Source organism: Hyperoodon ampullatus (assembly GCF_949752795.1).
Source record: "Hyperoodon ampullatus genome assembly, chromosome: 2".
Classification (NCBI taxonomy): Eukaryota; Metazoa; Chordata; class Mammalia; order Artiodactyla; family Ziphiidae; genus Hyperoodon; species Hyperoodon ampullatus.
This window is the reverse complement of record NC_136915.1, coordinates 5,117,165-5,133,995: the sequence shown is the minus strand read 5'-3', so window position 1 is coordinate 5,133,995 and position 16,831 is coordinate 5,117,165. Positions and strand designations below refer to the sequence as shown.

The following is a 16,831-nucleotide window of genomic DNA, read 5'->3' as shown; positions in this document are numbered from 1 at the left end:
TCCCCCTCTCCTGAGCCCAGCTGCCGTCCTGCATGCGTGACGGGACAGGCTGTCCCTGGCGGTTTCCACACCACCTCCCCTGAGGCAGCCCTTCAACCTGCATGTTACTGATAGGATCTCACCCTCCGAGTTAACAAGACGGCTACCCCAAACCAGATGGAGCCCTGGTGGCTGCCTGAGTCACAACCAGAAAGTGGAGATATTAAGTCAGCTGCCTGTTGGAAGCCCCTTTCCAAGCCAATTAGAGATAATTTTAGGAGAATGGGTTCATGAGATGCAGCGTCAAATGCTCTCCTCTGAAAGGAAGGCTTTTACCGTAGGACTAACTTCTTCAGAGCAAGAATTTCACTGGAAAATTATAATGAACGCTTGGCAGTGCAGAGAAAACTGTTCTGCGGGTTATAAATATTCCCAAATGCCCCACTACTCTGGGTGGTTAAAAAAATTATTTTAAAGCACTAGATACTGAAGTTGGAAAAAAAAAAACACTCAAATGTGAGTCAGAAAGACCTGGGATCTAGTCCCAACTCCCATGGCTAATTAGCTGAGGTGACCTTGGGCAGTTCACATAATCTCTGAGACTCAGTTTCCTTGAGCTGAGGGAAGTGGCCAGATGGCTGGACAGGAGAAAGAAGGGCTTCATTTAATACATGGCTCTCTCTCTCTCTCTTTCTCTCTCGCTCTCTCTCTCTTTCTCTCTGCCTCAGTATCCCACTGAGCTTTGCCCACTTTGCAGGGCTGTTGTGAGGATTAAGATCCCAGATTTGAACGGGCTTTGCAAGTTATCAACAGCCTATGAGGTACTCAGAAATCTTCAGTACCAGTGCGTGGGTCCATGCTCTAAGCAGTTTTACAAATTAACATAACATAAAAGAAATCAGATAGCTAAAAAATGCAAATAAAAACTGAAGCTGTAGTTAACCCTTGGCTGTGAGTATTTATAGATAGGAAATCAAGCACCTCCTAAAACTCCATGGGAAAACCCAAAGTTATGTTAAAATCGACTTTGAAGCACGTGCATATTAGCATTCTTTCACCAGGATGTATACCCTCATCACATCTGCTTTGGGTTAGTATTAAATCCTGTTGCAGTTCTGAACAAACAGCAAACAGCTCAAAGCCACAGCCGGACACTCCCTGGAAGGGATCCCAGACCTGCCCTCCAGGCCCACCCACTTCACCATGCTCATCTCGGTGCTCCTTGGGAACTGGGAACATCATAGGAGAAATCCCCAGCAGACTCGTGGAATTTTCCTAAACTAATGGCAATGTTACTTCTGTGAATTCAGACATTTATCCAGAGATGATGAAGCCCTAATTTTCTGGCAGGGGGTAAACTCACAAGGCAATGACCTTAACTTAGCAAATTAATTCTAAAGCACAATTGTTTTCAATCTTCATTTAAAATCAGGTTTCATTAATCTAGATTTAATGACAAGAAATGGAAATTCCCTTAATAAAATAAGTTATGAATATTTATCGTCCCATTTTACCTGAAAATTGAATAATCCATCAATTAACTTTACTATTAATTATTTAATGCAAAATTAATAAACTGCAAAACTCTGACGTATCCTTGCAGACCCTCTGGCACTGGATAAGGAAATTAAACACCAGAGAAATGTAACTATGGATAATTCCAGACATACGCCGACGGGATATATGGGGTTAAAAGTGGAATTTTTCTCCAAGAGGCAGAACTGAACTACTCACTCATGAAGTGGTAAGAGAGATTTTTTTTTTCTCACCTTGGAATTCTGTACCACAGCCGGAAAAGAACTCAGAGTTTGGCAATTATTGCAAGATAATATTTCCCCCGTGCAATCTCCTGTCATCCATCACCACCAATGTCGTCAGTACTTTTTTTCACACGTACATAGATGGGCTGTGGCATGAAGCCATCCCAGCCAGCAGATCCCCTCCCCCTGGAGGTCCCTTCGTCCCCCGAAGCCTCAGTCAGAACCCCGGTGTGAGGAGGAGGGGTTGAGCCCACATAGGTGGGAGAACTGTGAGAGAACAGAGGGACGGGGGGGTGGTGACGTCAGCCAAGTGCTGGGCAGCTGACATTCAGGAGGAACCAAAGCCTTGAACTTTGAGCCGCTGAGCACCCAATTCACCAGGGAGCCTGGTTCACTGAGACTTCTGACTCTCCAAAGTAAAAGGTCTGTCCTGCAGTAACAGGACGCGGGTACCTTCTGACAGATGGAGCCTCAGTCTTTCCATCACTAAAGTGGGTATCTGCAGAGGCCAGTGTGGGCGCCCTCCTGCTTCTCTGTCCTTCCATTCTTGTCCTTCCAGTCTTTCTCCAGCTCCGGGGCCACCGGGACGAGGCTGTCATCAACATCTGCTCATTTAACTGCCCCGCTCAAAACCCACCAGTGTGGGTCCGCACTGTCCAGCATTGTCCCCAAACCCTTAGCTTGGTCTCCACGGCTCTCCCTCACCTCACCTCCACCCGCGTCTCTCCATCTTCACTACCTGGGCTGCGAGGACTTCCTGTCCGCTCCCACCCTCTCCTGACGCCCTCCTGCCCAGATCTGCACAGGCTCCTCCAGCACAGCCAGGGAATGAGTTGCTTTCCTTCTGCCCAGCTCATCCCACCCCAACACACACACATACACGCACATACACATGCTCGTCCTTCAAGTCTCTGTCCAAAGCTCAGCCCCTCAGGAAGGCAGCCTGACGGTCCCTCCCACCCTCCCACCCCGTCTGCTGGAGGACCAGCCTCTCAGTGCACTTGGCCCTGGCATCCCTTGTCAGCATCACCATTACCGTAAACTATCTGTCTGGTTCACTACTCCATCCCCAAAGCCCAGCACGGTGCCTGGCACACTGCAAGCAACGACCAGTGAATAAACAGAACGGAGCCGACCAACGATACAAGAGGCGACAATTTGATCCGGGAGTAAAAGGCTCACGTCCAACCACATGGGAGAAGATGACGCGCCTTTGCCAGAGTGCCATCAACCCCCAGATCCAGGGGCAGCACCTCCCGAAGCTGGTGGACCCAATTAATCATTGTGGGCCCGTAACACTGAGGCAGGAGCACCGAGGGTTTGTGTGTGTGTGAGTACGTGTGGAAACGGCACATTTCCCGGGGCAGGGCGTGCTCCACGGGAGGCGAGCAGGTCTCCTCTGCTCTTGTTTCTCCCTCGTTGCACGTTTTGTGCCTTCCCTAATTTCATCACCTTCCTCTACAGCTTTCCCCTTAAGCCTGGCAGTGCTCTGATCTCCCTGACGTTTCAGCCTAAGGGCCAGCTGCCCTTTTATGCACAAATCCAATTCCACCACAGTCAAAAAGTTCCTGTTCTTAAAGAATTCTCAAAAAAAAAAAAAAAAATCTGGTCCCAAATTCCTACTGACCTCATTAGGGCAGTGATGGGAATCACAAAGCAGCCAGTCTGGAAGCACCTTGGCCAGCCCCCTGCCCTCGGCACAGCCAGGACCCTCTCCCCGGCACGCAGCTGCCCCAGGTCTAGACTCAGGCCCCCCTCCGGCCTCCCCAGAATCACCTCAAACTAAACGGCTCAATCGGCCATAAGTTCCCTACCAGATGAGATCAGGGCTGCCAGGACAGGAGAATTTCTCTCTTCTAGGAGAAATTTTCCTTTACCCAAAATGTTCCAATGTTCCATCTTATTAAATCGTTGAATGAAAAGCAGGAAATTTCTCCCAGACATTTTTTTTCTTACAAAACAGGTATGAAATGTACAGTGTGGGGAATATAGTCAATAATTAGTTAATATCTTTGTATGGTGACATGTAGTACTTTACTAGACTTACTGTGGTGACAAGTTCAAAATATATAGAAATATTGAATCACAATGTTGTATAACAGGAACTAACCCAGCATTGTAGGTCAATGCTACTTCAAAAACAAACAAACTGGGGCTTCCCTGGTGGCGCAGTGGTTGAGAGTCCGCCTGCCGATGCAGGGGACACGGGTTCGTGCCCCGGTCCGGGAAGATCCCACGTGCCGCAGAGCGGCTGGGCCCGTGAGCCATGGCCGCTGGGCCTGCGCGTCCGGAGCCTGTGCTCCGCAACGGGAGAGGCCACAACAGTGAGAGGCCCGCGCACCAAAAAAAAAAAAAAAAAAAAAAAAAAAAAAAAAAAAAAAAAAACAAACAAACAAACTCATAGAAAACAAGATCAGATTTGTGGTTACCAGAGGTGGGGGGAGGTGGGGGGGAGGGGGAATTGGAGGAAGGTGGTCAAAAGGTACAAGCGTCCAGTTACAAGGTAAATAAGTACTAGGGGTGTGATGTACACCGTGATCAATACAGTTAGCACTGCTCTGTGTTACATATGAAAATTAAGGGAGTAAATCCTGAGTTATTATCACAAGAAAAAAAGTTTTTCCATTTCTTTAATTTTGCATCTATTTGAGATGAAGGATGGTCACTAAAGTTACTATGATAATTGCTTCATGATGTATGTAAATCAAATCATTATGCTGTACATCTTAAACTCACACAGTGCTGTGTGTCAATTACATCTCAATAAAACTGGAAGAAAAAAAGAAAATAATGACTGAAGTGGCAAAGTATGTGTTGTGTGTGCACATGTGTGTATGTGTGTGGGCTGTTGTGTATTCGTATATGTTGTGTACTTATGTATATGTGTATAAGTGTGCATGTGTATTTCTGAATGTATATATGAGTGTTGTGTGCACATATGTATACATGTGCTTACATGTGTATGTTGTATATTATGTGTCCATGCATGTCTGTGCATGTGTGTGTCTATATGTGTGCATGTGTGCATTGTGTGTAAGTATGTGTACATGTACTTCTGTGTATGTGTGTGTCTGTGCACATGGGTGTATTATGCATTTGTACATGTGTGTATGTATATAAACACACACCATACAAAGCAAACACTTGTGTGGAAAGTGGGATATGAGGTAGAGTTGGAGAACCAGGAGAGATTTTCTTCCTTTGTTTTTGGCTTCTTTTGAATTTTTTTTAAAGCCCCTTAATAAAAGACTAGAAAATCTAAGAATAGCAAAGATAATATTACCTCTTAGCCAGACTGCGAACAGTGGGAGAATCTCCAGCCCAGAATATCCAGCTGATTTGAGAATTACTCATTACATGGAAGATGATGAATTGCAGAAAGTGGTCCATTCCAAGAACACGCCTTCCAACCTTGTGACACCCCCAAGCACACCAGCAGCCCCCTCTCCGCACAGCCAACATCGATTTATTAGATCAGAATTGATCCAGAGGAAATACCACAGATACCAATCTGGACCAATTACAGAGATACCAGAGAATCCTAATTTTCCAAATTCAGGAAAGGGGAGTGAAGATGCTAAGAATAAACTGGTCGGCAGCAGAAGGATAATGAGATCACAGTTGACGGACTCTGACAGGGTAGGTAAACGCCTATCCATTTGTGCGAGCACAATGCCAGTGCTGTTTCATTCTCAGAAACAGTCTTTACTGCCAGGTGTCCTGCTTAGAGATGCTGGCAGGTGTCCCCTGGGTGAACAGTCTCCAGGCAGAGTGCCCTGCACCCCAACTTGCATCGCAGGTGCCCTGATGAGAAGCACCCTGCCCGGAGACTTGGACAATCACGGAAGACACCTTCATAGCCAAGTAGAGACAAAGGCATCAAGGTGCCATTGTCAGGTGACTTGCATGGCATACTGGCTAGCCCTGGCCACACCCAGCACCCTCAAAATTCTGCCCAGAAGAGGTCACGTCCCTTATACCCACACCAGGAAAGGCTCTGAGCTGGGGGTGCTGCATTAAAGAGGGTGTGGTGTCACTGGAGCTGCTGGCCTTTGGGGCTACTTCCCTGCACCCAAGAAGCCTGCACGTCTCAGCCACAGGGTTTCCTGGGCCCTAAGCAGCTGTGCGTTTCGAAACCTCAAAAGTGCATTGTGAGGCATTTCTTTCTGCAGACTAAAAAGGAGAGAAAGAGGAAAAAGCAAGACAGTGAAAGAGGAAGTAAGACCCAGAGTGAGCCTAAGAAGAGGAGAGAGGAAGAGAAAACAGGGGAGCAGGTCCCAGTCAGAAGGGCTGGGCAGTGGCCAGCGAGCACCACCCTCAAGGGACAGGGTCCCTTGACGTGAAGGACCGAGCATTGCGTCTCCAATCTAATGACAGCAGAGGGGTGATCACGGGTATAAACCCACAAGGACAGAGCAAAGGGGAACGGAGACAGGAGGGGGTCAAGGGTGTCAACACATTCTAGAGAGATGGACGGCAGATGCAGGGTTGGTAACCGACTCGGCAGAATAGAAGCAGCAAAAACCCACATGCCCTCGAGGGGGCACCAGGATAAACAAGCCAATTCGCCTGCAGAGCCCCGGAAAGACCCATGGACTGGAAGCATCAGGTGCCAGAGAAGCAGAGACTCGGAAAGGGTGAGAGGGAGGGAGGGAGAGGCTGCAGACCTGTGCAGGGAACAGTCAGACCCTCCCAGGGCCCTACACACCCCCACCCGGTCTCTGCCCCCACTGGAGACGTGTTTCTTCTTGCATTAAGGGACCCTGAAAGACCCCAAACTTGGAGACAGCGGAGGAGAGGCAGGAAACACGGATGTCAACCAGGAGAATGCATTAATTAAGGGTGAAATTTCAAGCCCCCTCCCTGCCTGCTTCCCAGACCACGAGCCGCAAAGCCCAAACCATCAGGCAGCACACTGACAGATCCTTCTCTGGAGAACCCCGAGTGGTATCTCCAGACGTCGGTATCTGGAGATGCAGACTTTCAGAATCCCCCCCACTGGAAGCTGGCTACCTCCATTGACGAGCCCTCTTCCCAGATACGGGAAGCAGAGGAGATTGCAGAGTGAGAGAACAGATCCTCCTCTAGCGTACAGGGAAGTCAGAAGATAACATCTAAAACGGACAAATCAAGAGACAGCAGAAAAAGCACATGGAAAAGTCGGGAGGTAACATCAGAACTAAAAGAACTGGCAGTGGTCACTCCTGGGAGATGGGACTGAGCTGTAGGGCAGAGCGCTGCTGTTTCTTCTTACAAGACTTTTAGGACCATTTGCCTGATTAAACTACGTGCATGGATATTTTTGATAAAAATAAAGAGGGTAAAAGAAAGTGGAGGTTGGAGGCAGAAGGTGGCAGCTGCCTAAACCGGCGAGATACGAGACACACAAACACCCTCTCCCCTCTCTTGGCTCCCTCCCAGGAAAGAGGCCCTAGACTTGCACTCCTGGCTCCAGGAAGTGGGAAGGGAGGTGATGAGAGCTGGCACGGTAGCAGAGGACACACAAACCCCGTGAGTGTGACAAATGCCCCCGTACCCACCCGCAAAAAGGGTGGCCACTTAAGGCTGTGCAGCTGGAAACCTGAAGCCAGCCCAGGTCTGCTCCCAGGGGCACCAAGGACCAGGGTTCTGGGCAGCCAGTGCCCCCGCCTTGGCCCCCTTCCTGGGCACCGAGGGGAATCGGTGGCCTCCACCGTCTCCTCCCACTTTGACATTCTGCATTCTGTGATTCTGGAAAATGCACTGGAATCTGGGGCAGACCCACTTTGAGAAGGAGGCTGGGGATTTCCCCACCACCATCGAGACACCAGACACTTCATCAGGATCCAGGTCACGGCTCATTCCCCGCCTCATCCAGAAATGCATCCAAACTACAGAACCCCCAGGGCACATGCCTTCCGGGGGGCCCAGGGCAGCTGGGGCTCCTCGTGAGTCCTGAGCCAGCGGCCGCCACCCACTGCTACTTTTGCTCTTTGGTTAATGATAATAGTTTGGACTTCATCAAGAATTTGCTCAATGCATTAGGAACTGCCGGAATGGATGTAACATGACACATCGTTATATTAATTTGGTAGCAGATTCCCCAATTCAGCAGAATGCAGAGGTCACCACATTGAAATCATTGCCAACCTAGTTTATTTCTTCTTTTGCAGTTCTGAAGGACAGAGTCCCTGAAATGGTCTAGGTATAAAGCTGCCCTCCCAAACCATCCACCAATAGCACCCGCCACAAACACACACACACACACGCACACGCACACACGCACGGGACCAATCCTCAACCCCCGGCTCTGCCTGTCCGGACACAGCTACAGAGGAAGTCGTGGGAATCTTTTTCTTTTAACTATTGTAAAATATATATAACATAAAATTTTCCGTTTTTAAGCGTACTGTTCACTGGCATTAAGTACACTCGCACTGCTGTGCAGCCCTCACCACCACCCATCTTCAGAACTTTTCCAGCATCCCAAACTGAAACTCTGTCCCACCAAACCCTAACTCCCCACCCCTCCCCCAGCCCCTGGCCCCCACCATTCCACTCTGTGCCTCCACGAATCTGACTGCTTTCAGCACCTCACATAAACGGGATCATCCAGGATCATCCAGTACTCACCCTCCTGTGGCTGGATCATTTCACAGAGCATCATGTCCTCATAGCTCATCCATGTTGTAGCACGTGTCATGACTTCCCTCGTGGCACAGTGGTTAAGAATCCGCATGCCACTGCAGGAGACACAGGTTCGAGCCCTGGTCCGGGAAGATCCCACATGCCGCGGAGCAACTAAGCCCGTGTGCCACAACTACTGAGCCTGCGCTCTAGAGCCCGCGAGCCACAACTACTGAAGCCTGCGCTCCTGGAGTCCATGCTCTGCAACAAGAGAAGCCACCGCAATGAGAAGCCCGCGCACCACAACGAAGAGTAGTCCCCGCTCGCCGCAACTAGAGAAAGCCCGTGCGCAGCCATGAAGACCCAACGCAGCCAAAACAATAAAAGTAAAATTTTAAAAAATTATTTTAAAAATTCCTTTTTAGCTCTGGGAATTTTTTCATCCTCCAGATAGGATCTCCACATGATTTGTGCAGTTCTATTCTGCTCACTCCCCAGGAATAGGGGCTTCCTTAGCAAAGTCCTGTAACTGCCCCAAAGAGCAGAAGCCCTGGCAGTGGCCCACAGGTGACTCTCATGTGCCGCTTACAGAGGTCCTGGCCAAGCAGCCCCACCTGCACAGGGACCCACGTGGGCCTGATGAGGCTGGCTTCCTGGGTGGGGCGCTCTGCCCGCCCCTGGCGCCACCGCCTGGCCCCTCTCCGCTGGTCTGCGCAGGTGCGAATCTGCCGCTCAACCACGAGCCCGCACACTGCCGTGCACCCCGTCAAAGCTCCTGCTTCTCTGCGTGCAAGCCCTTCAGAGACAACAGAGAAGGCACGGCCCTGCCCCTGGGGAGCTCACTGTCCCCGTGAGGAGGTAAGACTTCCACACTTATGATCACTAAATTGTCAACAACTGATGACAAAGAACGTGGGCTGCAGAAGCTGACAAAGAGGGCTCCCCGTGAGTTGGCGTGTTTGGGGGGCCTCCCGGGAAGAGGTCAGATCCGAAGGGCGGGCAGATTGGGTTGGATGTGGGGCATTTGAGGGGAGGTCAGTGGCCTCTGAAGAGCAGTAAGCAGCCCCCTAACTGTAATGGGTACTTTGCAGTGGGGAGTCAAAGAAAAAGACTGAGAGAGGGAGGTTGAGGCAGAATAAGAGCCTTGAACACAACACTGGGCTTCACCTCACAGGAAGTTGCTAAGGTTTTCAAGGAGAACAGCAATGTAACAAAAGGAGCGTTTCAGGGAAACCAGCGGGAGGAAGGGAGTCCAGCCTGGAGCGGGGAGCACCCGGAGCTGTTTCAGAACCCAAGCACGACGCAGGTGGTAAGGGCCAAACCTGGGGGACACAGGAGGGTAAGGGTGTGAATTACAGTTTGCAACTGGCAGAACTGGTGACTAATTCTATTCGGGGGAGGAAAGAGAAAGAGGGGCCGTGAAGGAGGACAAGGTGTGAGCTTTGGACCCTTTAAGATGAGGTTCTGAGAACAAGGGAAATCAGAGAACGGAAACAGAGCAGAAGTGAGGGCAGGAGGGAGAGGAGAGATGATGAGTCTGAGATAGTAACGTGACATCCAGGTGGCCCAGGAGAGAGGTTCAGACTTGGGGAAGGTCCACAGAGAGTTAACAGTCAAACCCTGGAGTTCTTGGAGTCCTGGGAGGGAGAACTTTGGAGAAAAGAGCAGAAGGCCCAAGACTTGTTCCTACCACTGGGGTGGGAAAGGTCCAGGGCGGAAGAAGCAGTGGACCTACAGGGTCCTGAGAGCCGGAGAGCGAGGGCGGGTCTCTCGCTGAGTCCCTTGGGTCTTCTTGAAACTCAGGTCTCACTTTTCTTCTCCTTTCCTTCCAGACCCCTCCCTCTACTTGGCTGTTTTACTGCTTATTGACCAAGAAGCATTTAGTGTTCATTATAGGAAAATGCTATGATTAGACCTTTAGTGTTTCAGTGTTGAGATGTTATCTATATAAATCTAATTAATTAATTAGATAATTAATAACATTTTCCAGCCTCCTTCTAACCGATACACACAGGATTCCTGGGAAGGAAATGTTTTCAACTCCATTTTGAGCTTTGCGTGTCCCCGGCTTCCAAAGAAGTTTGCATGTATCCCAGGGGAGGAGAAATAAATTATTGGGATTGCTAAGTTTTGCAGCCCGCCTGCCTGTGCTCTGCTGGGCTCTGCTCTCCACCCTATGGGGAAGTGTGTGCTTCTCTACACTGCCTGCAACTCCGGGCTAAATCCATCTCCAGAGGCCAGCACAGGAACCCACAGCCAAGCTCACCAGCAAAGGGAGGCTGGGTGTCCCGGGTGGTTCAGAATTCGTGGAGATGGGAGGTGGGAGAGAATAGTGGAACAATTTGCGGGGCCACCTTCAAACCCCACACCAGCAGAGGGTTAGCATCAAAGCTAAGTTTGTGGGCTTTGCAATAAGCTAATCCTGGGTTCAAATTCCAGTTCCAACATTTGCTGTGCCATCTTGGACAGATAATACACCCTCTCTCCATCTCATTGCCTGGCAGAGATGTTGAAAGGACTTAAAAGCCCACAGAAGTACCCCAGAGCACAGTACAAGGGCAATCTATACAAGACAAAAATAGAGTCAACCCAGGTCTCTCCCTTCAAACCCTGACTCACTTTCTCACTCATTTCACAAATATTCATGGAGCACCCACCGTGTGTCCAGCAGCGCTACAGGCACTGGGGAGACCCCTTGAACAAGTTAGACCGAAAGCCCCTCTCCTTGTCGTACTTTTACTTTGGGGGAGAGGAGGTCAGATAATGAATAAGTGAATTAAACAACTAAATAGGGGAACTACAGAGTGTGTCAGACGGTGATAAGCACACTAGAGAAACAGAAAACAGGGAAAGAGGAAAGGGATTCTGGCTGGATGGGAGGGGTGTGATTCTAAATTGTGGGTTCAGGGAGGGCCTCACAGAGAAAGTGACAAAGAATCAAGGCCAGAAGGAGGAGCTGGAAGAACGTACAAGACGGAGGGCTCAAGCTCTTGATTCCAAGATTCTAAATCCACGTGGTGGGGTGGGGAGTGTGGAGTCCCCTGGGGTCTCCCGGCGGCATTACTCTAGTGCTGGGCACACAGCAAGTGCCAAATAAAGACGTCCTGAAGGGTGATTTTTCAAGCTGCCATTTCCAGAAGGTCCCAGTTGCTGATAATACAATATGGGCTGTTTCAACAATCTGCATTCAGCCCTGTCATAGCGCCACTGCCGCCCCCCGGGACCCCCAACCCTGGGAGCCTCCTTGTAGCACACTTCATTATTAAACAGGTGAGCGGGGCTCCCAGGACCTTCTCTGTAATTAGGGCAGGATCTGAGCAAGGGCTCTATTTATAACCCCCAGCCATCAGCAAGCCACGGAGACAAGGAGTGGGTCCCTCTGCGGCTCCTATACCAACATCTATATGTGAGCTGAATACAACAATTAATTTAATAGGGATTCCTCCACACAAACAATGTATCATTTTATTAGGAAACTCTATAAATGTCAGCGGTGCAATTCATTTTTATTAATTTTCTAAAATGAAATTAGCAGCGGCAGCAAACAGAAGTTGTATCGCCTCCTCATCCAACAGAGTTTTGGTGTCATTAATTCCTTAATACCAGGAGGCCGGTTTGCAAGAACTCAGCAGTTCACTGCGTCAATTAATTTCAATACAAGAGAAGGCGGGGTGGGGAGATCCAAACTCAACAACTACTTTAAGAAGATTCTTGAACAATCACAGCAACTTTTCCCCCTCCTGGGACAAGACGCTTTCAAGTGTAAACACGAACTGGATAGTATAAGACTAATAGGAAACATCTGTCTTCACCCTCTGCCCTTAGGAAAGAAATTCGTCCTTCCAGAGCCTGGAGAGATTGTGGCAGATGCGTCCTAAAATCGAAGCCTCCAGGAGGCCCGGGGACAGCCCCTTGCAGACAAGAGGGACGATGACACCCCCGTGCTTGGACACGGACCCTCACAGCATGCAAAGCAAGACCACAAATATTATCTCGTTCAGTCTCATCGTGACCCAATGAGGTCAGAATCGACATTGACTCTGTTTCCTGCGTGAAGAAGAACCAGTAGAGCTTTGAACGGGAATGAAGTGACTTTCTTAAAGTCACAGAGCTACCGAGTGACAGGGCCAAGGCTCAAACCCAGATTTGTCAATATCGAAACCCACACTCCTTCTCTGCTGCTGGGGCACCCCTTGTGCCTCGGGATGGGAAGGCTCTCAGCTCTATTTATACTCCCAAAAGTCAAGTGAGTCAGGCATGACCACGAGTGACATTTGCCTCTCAATGGAAACCCAAATTCAGACTGAAACGTGAGGCAGAATCCCCGCCTTGTGGTGCAGTCAGAGGGCGGCTGAAACAGGACATGTGTCTGCATATCTGAAATCAGATGTCTGGCCCGGGACACGTTCCAGAAACTCTCACTCTCTGGCTAAAGAGACGCTCTTTCCTTCCACTTAGATTCAGGGAGTGTTTTGCTGAGGAGTGAAGGGAGTGTGGAGAGGCTGGAGGCTGCTCGAAATGAGAACCGCTGTGGGGAGCCAGGAAATGGTGCTGAAGCAGGGATCGGACAGGCTCCCTTCCATCCAGAGAAGCTAGGGCAGCAGTTCTCAAAGTGAGGTCCCAGGCCAGCTGCACCCCATCACCTGGGAACCTGTTAGAAATAACAGGTGCTCAGGTCCCACACCAGACATACTGAATCAGAAACTGGGGGTGGGGTGCAGCACGTTACTTTAACAAGCCCTTCAGCTGATTCTGATGCCTGCTCAAGTTTGGGAACCACTGCCCTGGAAGAAGATGTCCCCAGAAGGAAGGAGAAATGAGTGTGCCAGGCTTTCCAGGCTTTCCATGGTACAGGACACGGCTATGCTCACCAAATAGTAGATTGCATCACGATTCATTCTCCCTGCCCCCACTCTGACCCCACTGTAGCAAAGAATGTCCTTCTTGGCCTCATTCTTATTGGGCTCAGCTACGGGAATTACTTTGGCTAATGGATTTGTGAGCAGGTGTGACATATGATGCCACATCCAGCATCATATCCAGGGGTTTTCACTGTGCCTGCCTTGGATTGCCTTGGGCTTTTAAGCCTCTGCCATCCCCCATGAGAACCAGATGTCCCAGACAGGGAAGGGATGGGGGCAGGGGGAGGCCTCCTCAGCCTAGGTTCTATAACAAAAAGACACATCTCCAGTGGTCCTGAAGTCAACCCAAAGCCACAGCCAACCCACAGACCCATGAGCAGGAAATAAAAATTTATTGTTATAAGTCACTTAGTTTGGAGACTGTTTCTTACAAGGCGTTATCACATCAAAAGCTGACTGATACAAGCCATTTGATTTTATAGCAAAGGAAATCACGGCCTCAGAAGGCTGAGGAGTTGAAGACATCCTACAGAGGGGTTTAGGCTGAAAGGTAAAAGAATCAGAGTCAACCTCTGCCCTCACCTGGGGGATGCAGGTCTCAGGAACGAATCGTCCTTTCCTCAATATCCTCTGACCTCCTTCAAAATGGAAAATTCTGGCCTCATCTAATGGATGCTAACCCGTAAAAACCTAAGCCTCATGAAGAAATAGGCTAAAGAATCTTCTAGACTGAGTAAACATCTTTCCTCCATGGCTCAGAAAGGATGAACAGATCAAGCTGATGGCCAAGTGGGCAGAGGACACACCCCCAACCCTTTCCCTGGTCTCCCAGTTAACAAATTTGAAGACTTTGGTGCTTCTGGACAAAGGGAACAGACTGGGCTTTCTGCCTCTCAAATGCAAACCCACAGAGCAGTTATCCTGTAAGCTGCACTCCAGCTAACACCACTCAGGCTGTTAAACACCTGGCCCCGTCACCGCTGATAGAAAAGCTGTGGCAATTGGAAGAGAGTGGCTGGGTATTTCCGAAGCTCTAGACTGTAACGTACTAAAAATGAAAAAAATGAGAGCTAGGGAGGAAAGAAGAGGCTGCCTTTAAGAATCAACCCTAAATCCCAATGTCTCCATGCTTCACAAAATAATATCACTTGCACCGAGAGAACTCAAGTCAGCTGAATCTTCACCAGTTCCCTCTATTCCCAAGTGGTGAGACAAGTTCGGTGTCCATGGCAGTTGGCAGGTTCATGGACATTGACTAAATAATAAACTGCAAACGTAGCCGTGAATTCTGATTTGGGAGATCTTAACACCATCAAGAAAAACTTGACTTTCAGTTTGTAAAACGTGTTGAGATGAAAGTGGACAGGTGAGGTAGTTTCCCTTTTAGAAAGTAAGTTTCTAGAGAACACGGGTGTCAGATGGGCACTTTCCCAAAATAAACTTCCCCTGATGGTCCTGCCTGCCAAACCTTTTCCGGGCACCCAGCTTGAAGGATCCAGCGTCAGGCCAGCAGCTTAAAATTTCCAACTTGCATGATAGCAGCTGCCCTGTTTTTAATCCATCCGATTGCAGTCACTACCACTGTCTTAGGCTGATGACTGAGACCTCAATGTCACAAGCTCTCAAGCAGAACATGGCATTTTGAACTTGCCCATGAATTGACTGGCCAAATCAGGTAATCAATGAAAATCAATCCATTTACTGTACATATTTGAAAAACTGTGAGATCTGGGACATTACCTTGTCTTAGGGGATGTGGTTAGCCATTCTTCGTGTTTCTCAAATGTTATTAAATAAGCTGCAATTTCCTGAAACAGAAGAATAAAAAGATAATAACAACAATTAGCTCACATTGGATCCTGAGAGGTAAGAAAGTTTTTTGCTGTTTCCCAGCCGCTGTCCTCTTTTGTGAGGCCGGAACCCCATCTCCAGTGGAGCAACACTCGACTTGGACTGTGTTTCTATTTTGATTTTTTTAAGGCCTTTCCATTCAACCTGCCACACTATAATAATCAAAGCACTGGGTTTCAAAAGATGAGTCAGTGGCAAGGACAAAGATATTTCTCTGTAGGAGGAAAACATCAGACACCATTTCAGCTTCTAAATGTCATTAATTTGAAGGAGGGGAAAAACACATGCCAACAACAGGTCTCCACTCATGCAAGGTCAGAATTGGAAGGTTTAGCTGGTCTCCTTCTGAAGCTGGAGTAACCTTTCATCATTGTCACAAGAAATGTTGCCTTCTCTCAGCATGAGCCCCAAGCCCCGAGCCAAATCACACAAAGATTAAAAAGAAAAGAAAGGAAAAAGCCATATTACAGAGACAGAGACAGAGACAGAGACAGAGAGACAGAAAGAGAGAGAGAGAGAGTTAACCTTTCCCACTACTGATAACTTAATCTGTTGAGGAACGCTTCAGAATGAAGAGCAATGTCAGCAGAGTTTAAGGCAAAGATGGAAGAAATGTGGGCACCTGAAGGTAAATTAAATATTTATAAACACAACAACACCACTGCAGATAGAATTACTGATTTATTAACAATTTCCATAAAAAGCCTGTGGGTGACATCCACATAAGTCATTGCTCGGGCTCTGAGGCATGATGTGGCCCATTACTTCCAGCTCCAAACGAATCTGCTAACTTGAAATTGGCAGGGACTGTAAGTTAGATTAAGGTTGGACTAGTACACAGTTCCCTTGATCTTGGTGATGATACAGTACGGAGCTGCCGCCCTTGACAACCAGAAAAATGTGGAGAACGGGCCTCCCTTCTCAACTTTCTGTGCAGCTGGGGTTCGTGGAGGGCTCCTCGTGATAGAGCAGCCCGGCCACCTAGGTCTCTAGCCTCCCTCTGCAGTTAGCCTCCTCTGGGCATGGACATTAGGGAGTGGACACCCGTGACCACAGAGATGCTAAACTTGGCCTTGAAGAAAAAGAAGACACATCACCAAAACCAGGGAAGCGGAGCAGGTCAAAGTAGAAAACACCACCCATGCCACATGGTATGAAGGTCACCGGCCTGGGGGTGGGGGTGGGGGGCGGTCAGGGCCTCACATCATCGTGGAAACCAGCCACGACCATGAGCTAGCCAGTGACTGATCACCAGAGCCCAAGCCACCTCAGTCCAGAAGACTGGACCTTTCACCAAGAAGCTGGGAAGCAGAAACCTATGACAAAAACAGAGTTGCCTCGTTGTACAGATTTTTACTGTTGACTGCAACTAAAGAAGCTGATCAACCAGCACATTGTTCCCTCTCGCCCCTGAGAGAGAACATATTCTCTTTCCCCTCCTTAGAAGATGTCTTCCCTAAGGTGTCACATAGATAGGTATCACCTCCCCTGGCTGGCCCTCCTAACTCTTCATGACAGGATGGGTTGCCCATCCTCTGTGCTCCCATGGCACTCAGCACCTTCCCCCAGTGTGTAGGATTTATCACTCTGCATCCTAAGGGCTTGTTTACTTGGATAGCATCCCTCACTGGGCCATGTACTCCTCAAGGGCAAGGAATATGTCATCACTGATGTATCCCTTGGACCTCACAATGTCCTGATAAGTGTTTGTTAGACAGATGGATGGATGAGTGGGTGGGTGGGTGGGTGCATGGAGGGAGGGAGGGAGGAAGA

The 16,831-nt window shown here is 49.0% G+C and overlaps 1 protein-coding gene across 1 annotated transcript in view; it reads right to left on the bottom strand.

Moving 5' to 3' along the window:
* The window catches only part of CAMTA1 (calmodulin binding transcription activator 1), a gene marked incomplete at its 3' end in the record, with an annotated part of 904,685 nt that overhangs the window by 593,061 nt on the left and 294,793 nt on the right, over nucleotides 1-16,831 (bottom strand). The window contains 1 exon segment of the mRNA XM_079696990.1: nucleotides 14,948-15,015. Within this exon segment, the coding sequence (XP_079553116.1) occupies nucleotides 14,948-15,015 (68 nt within the window).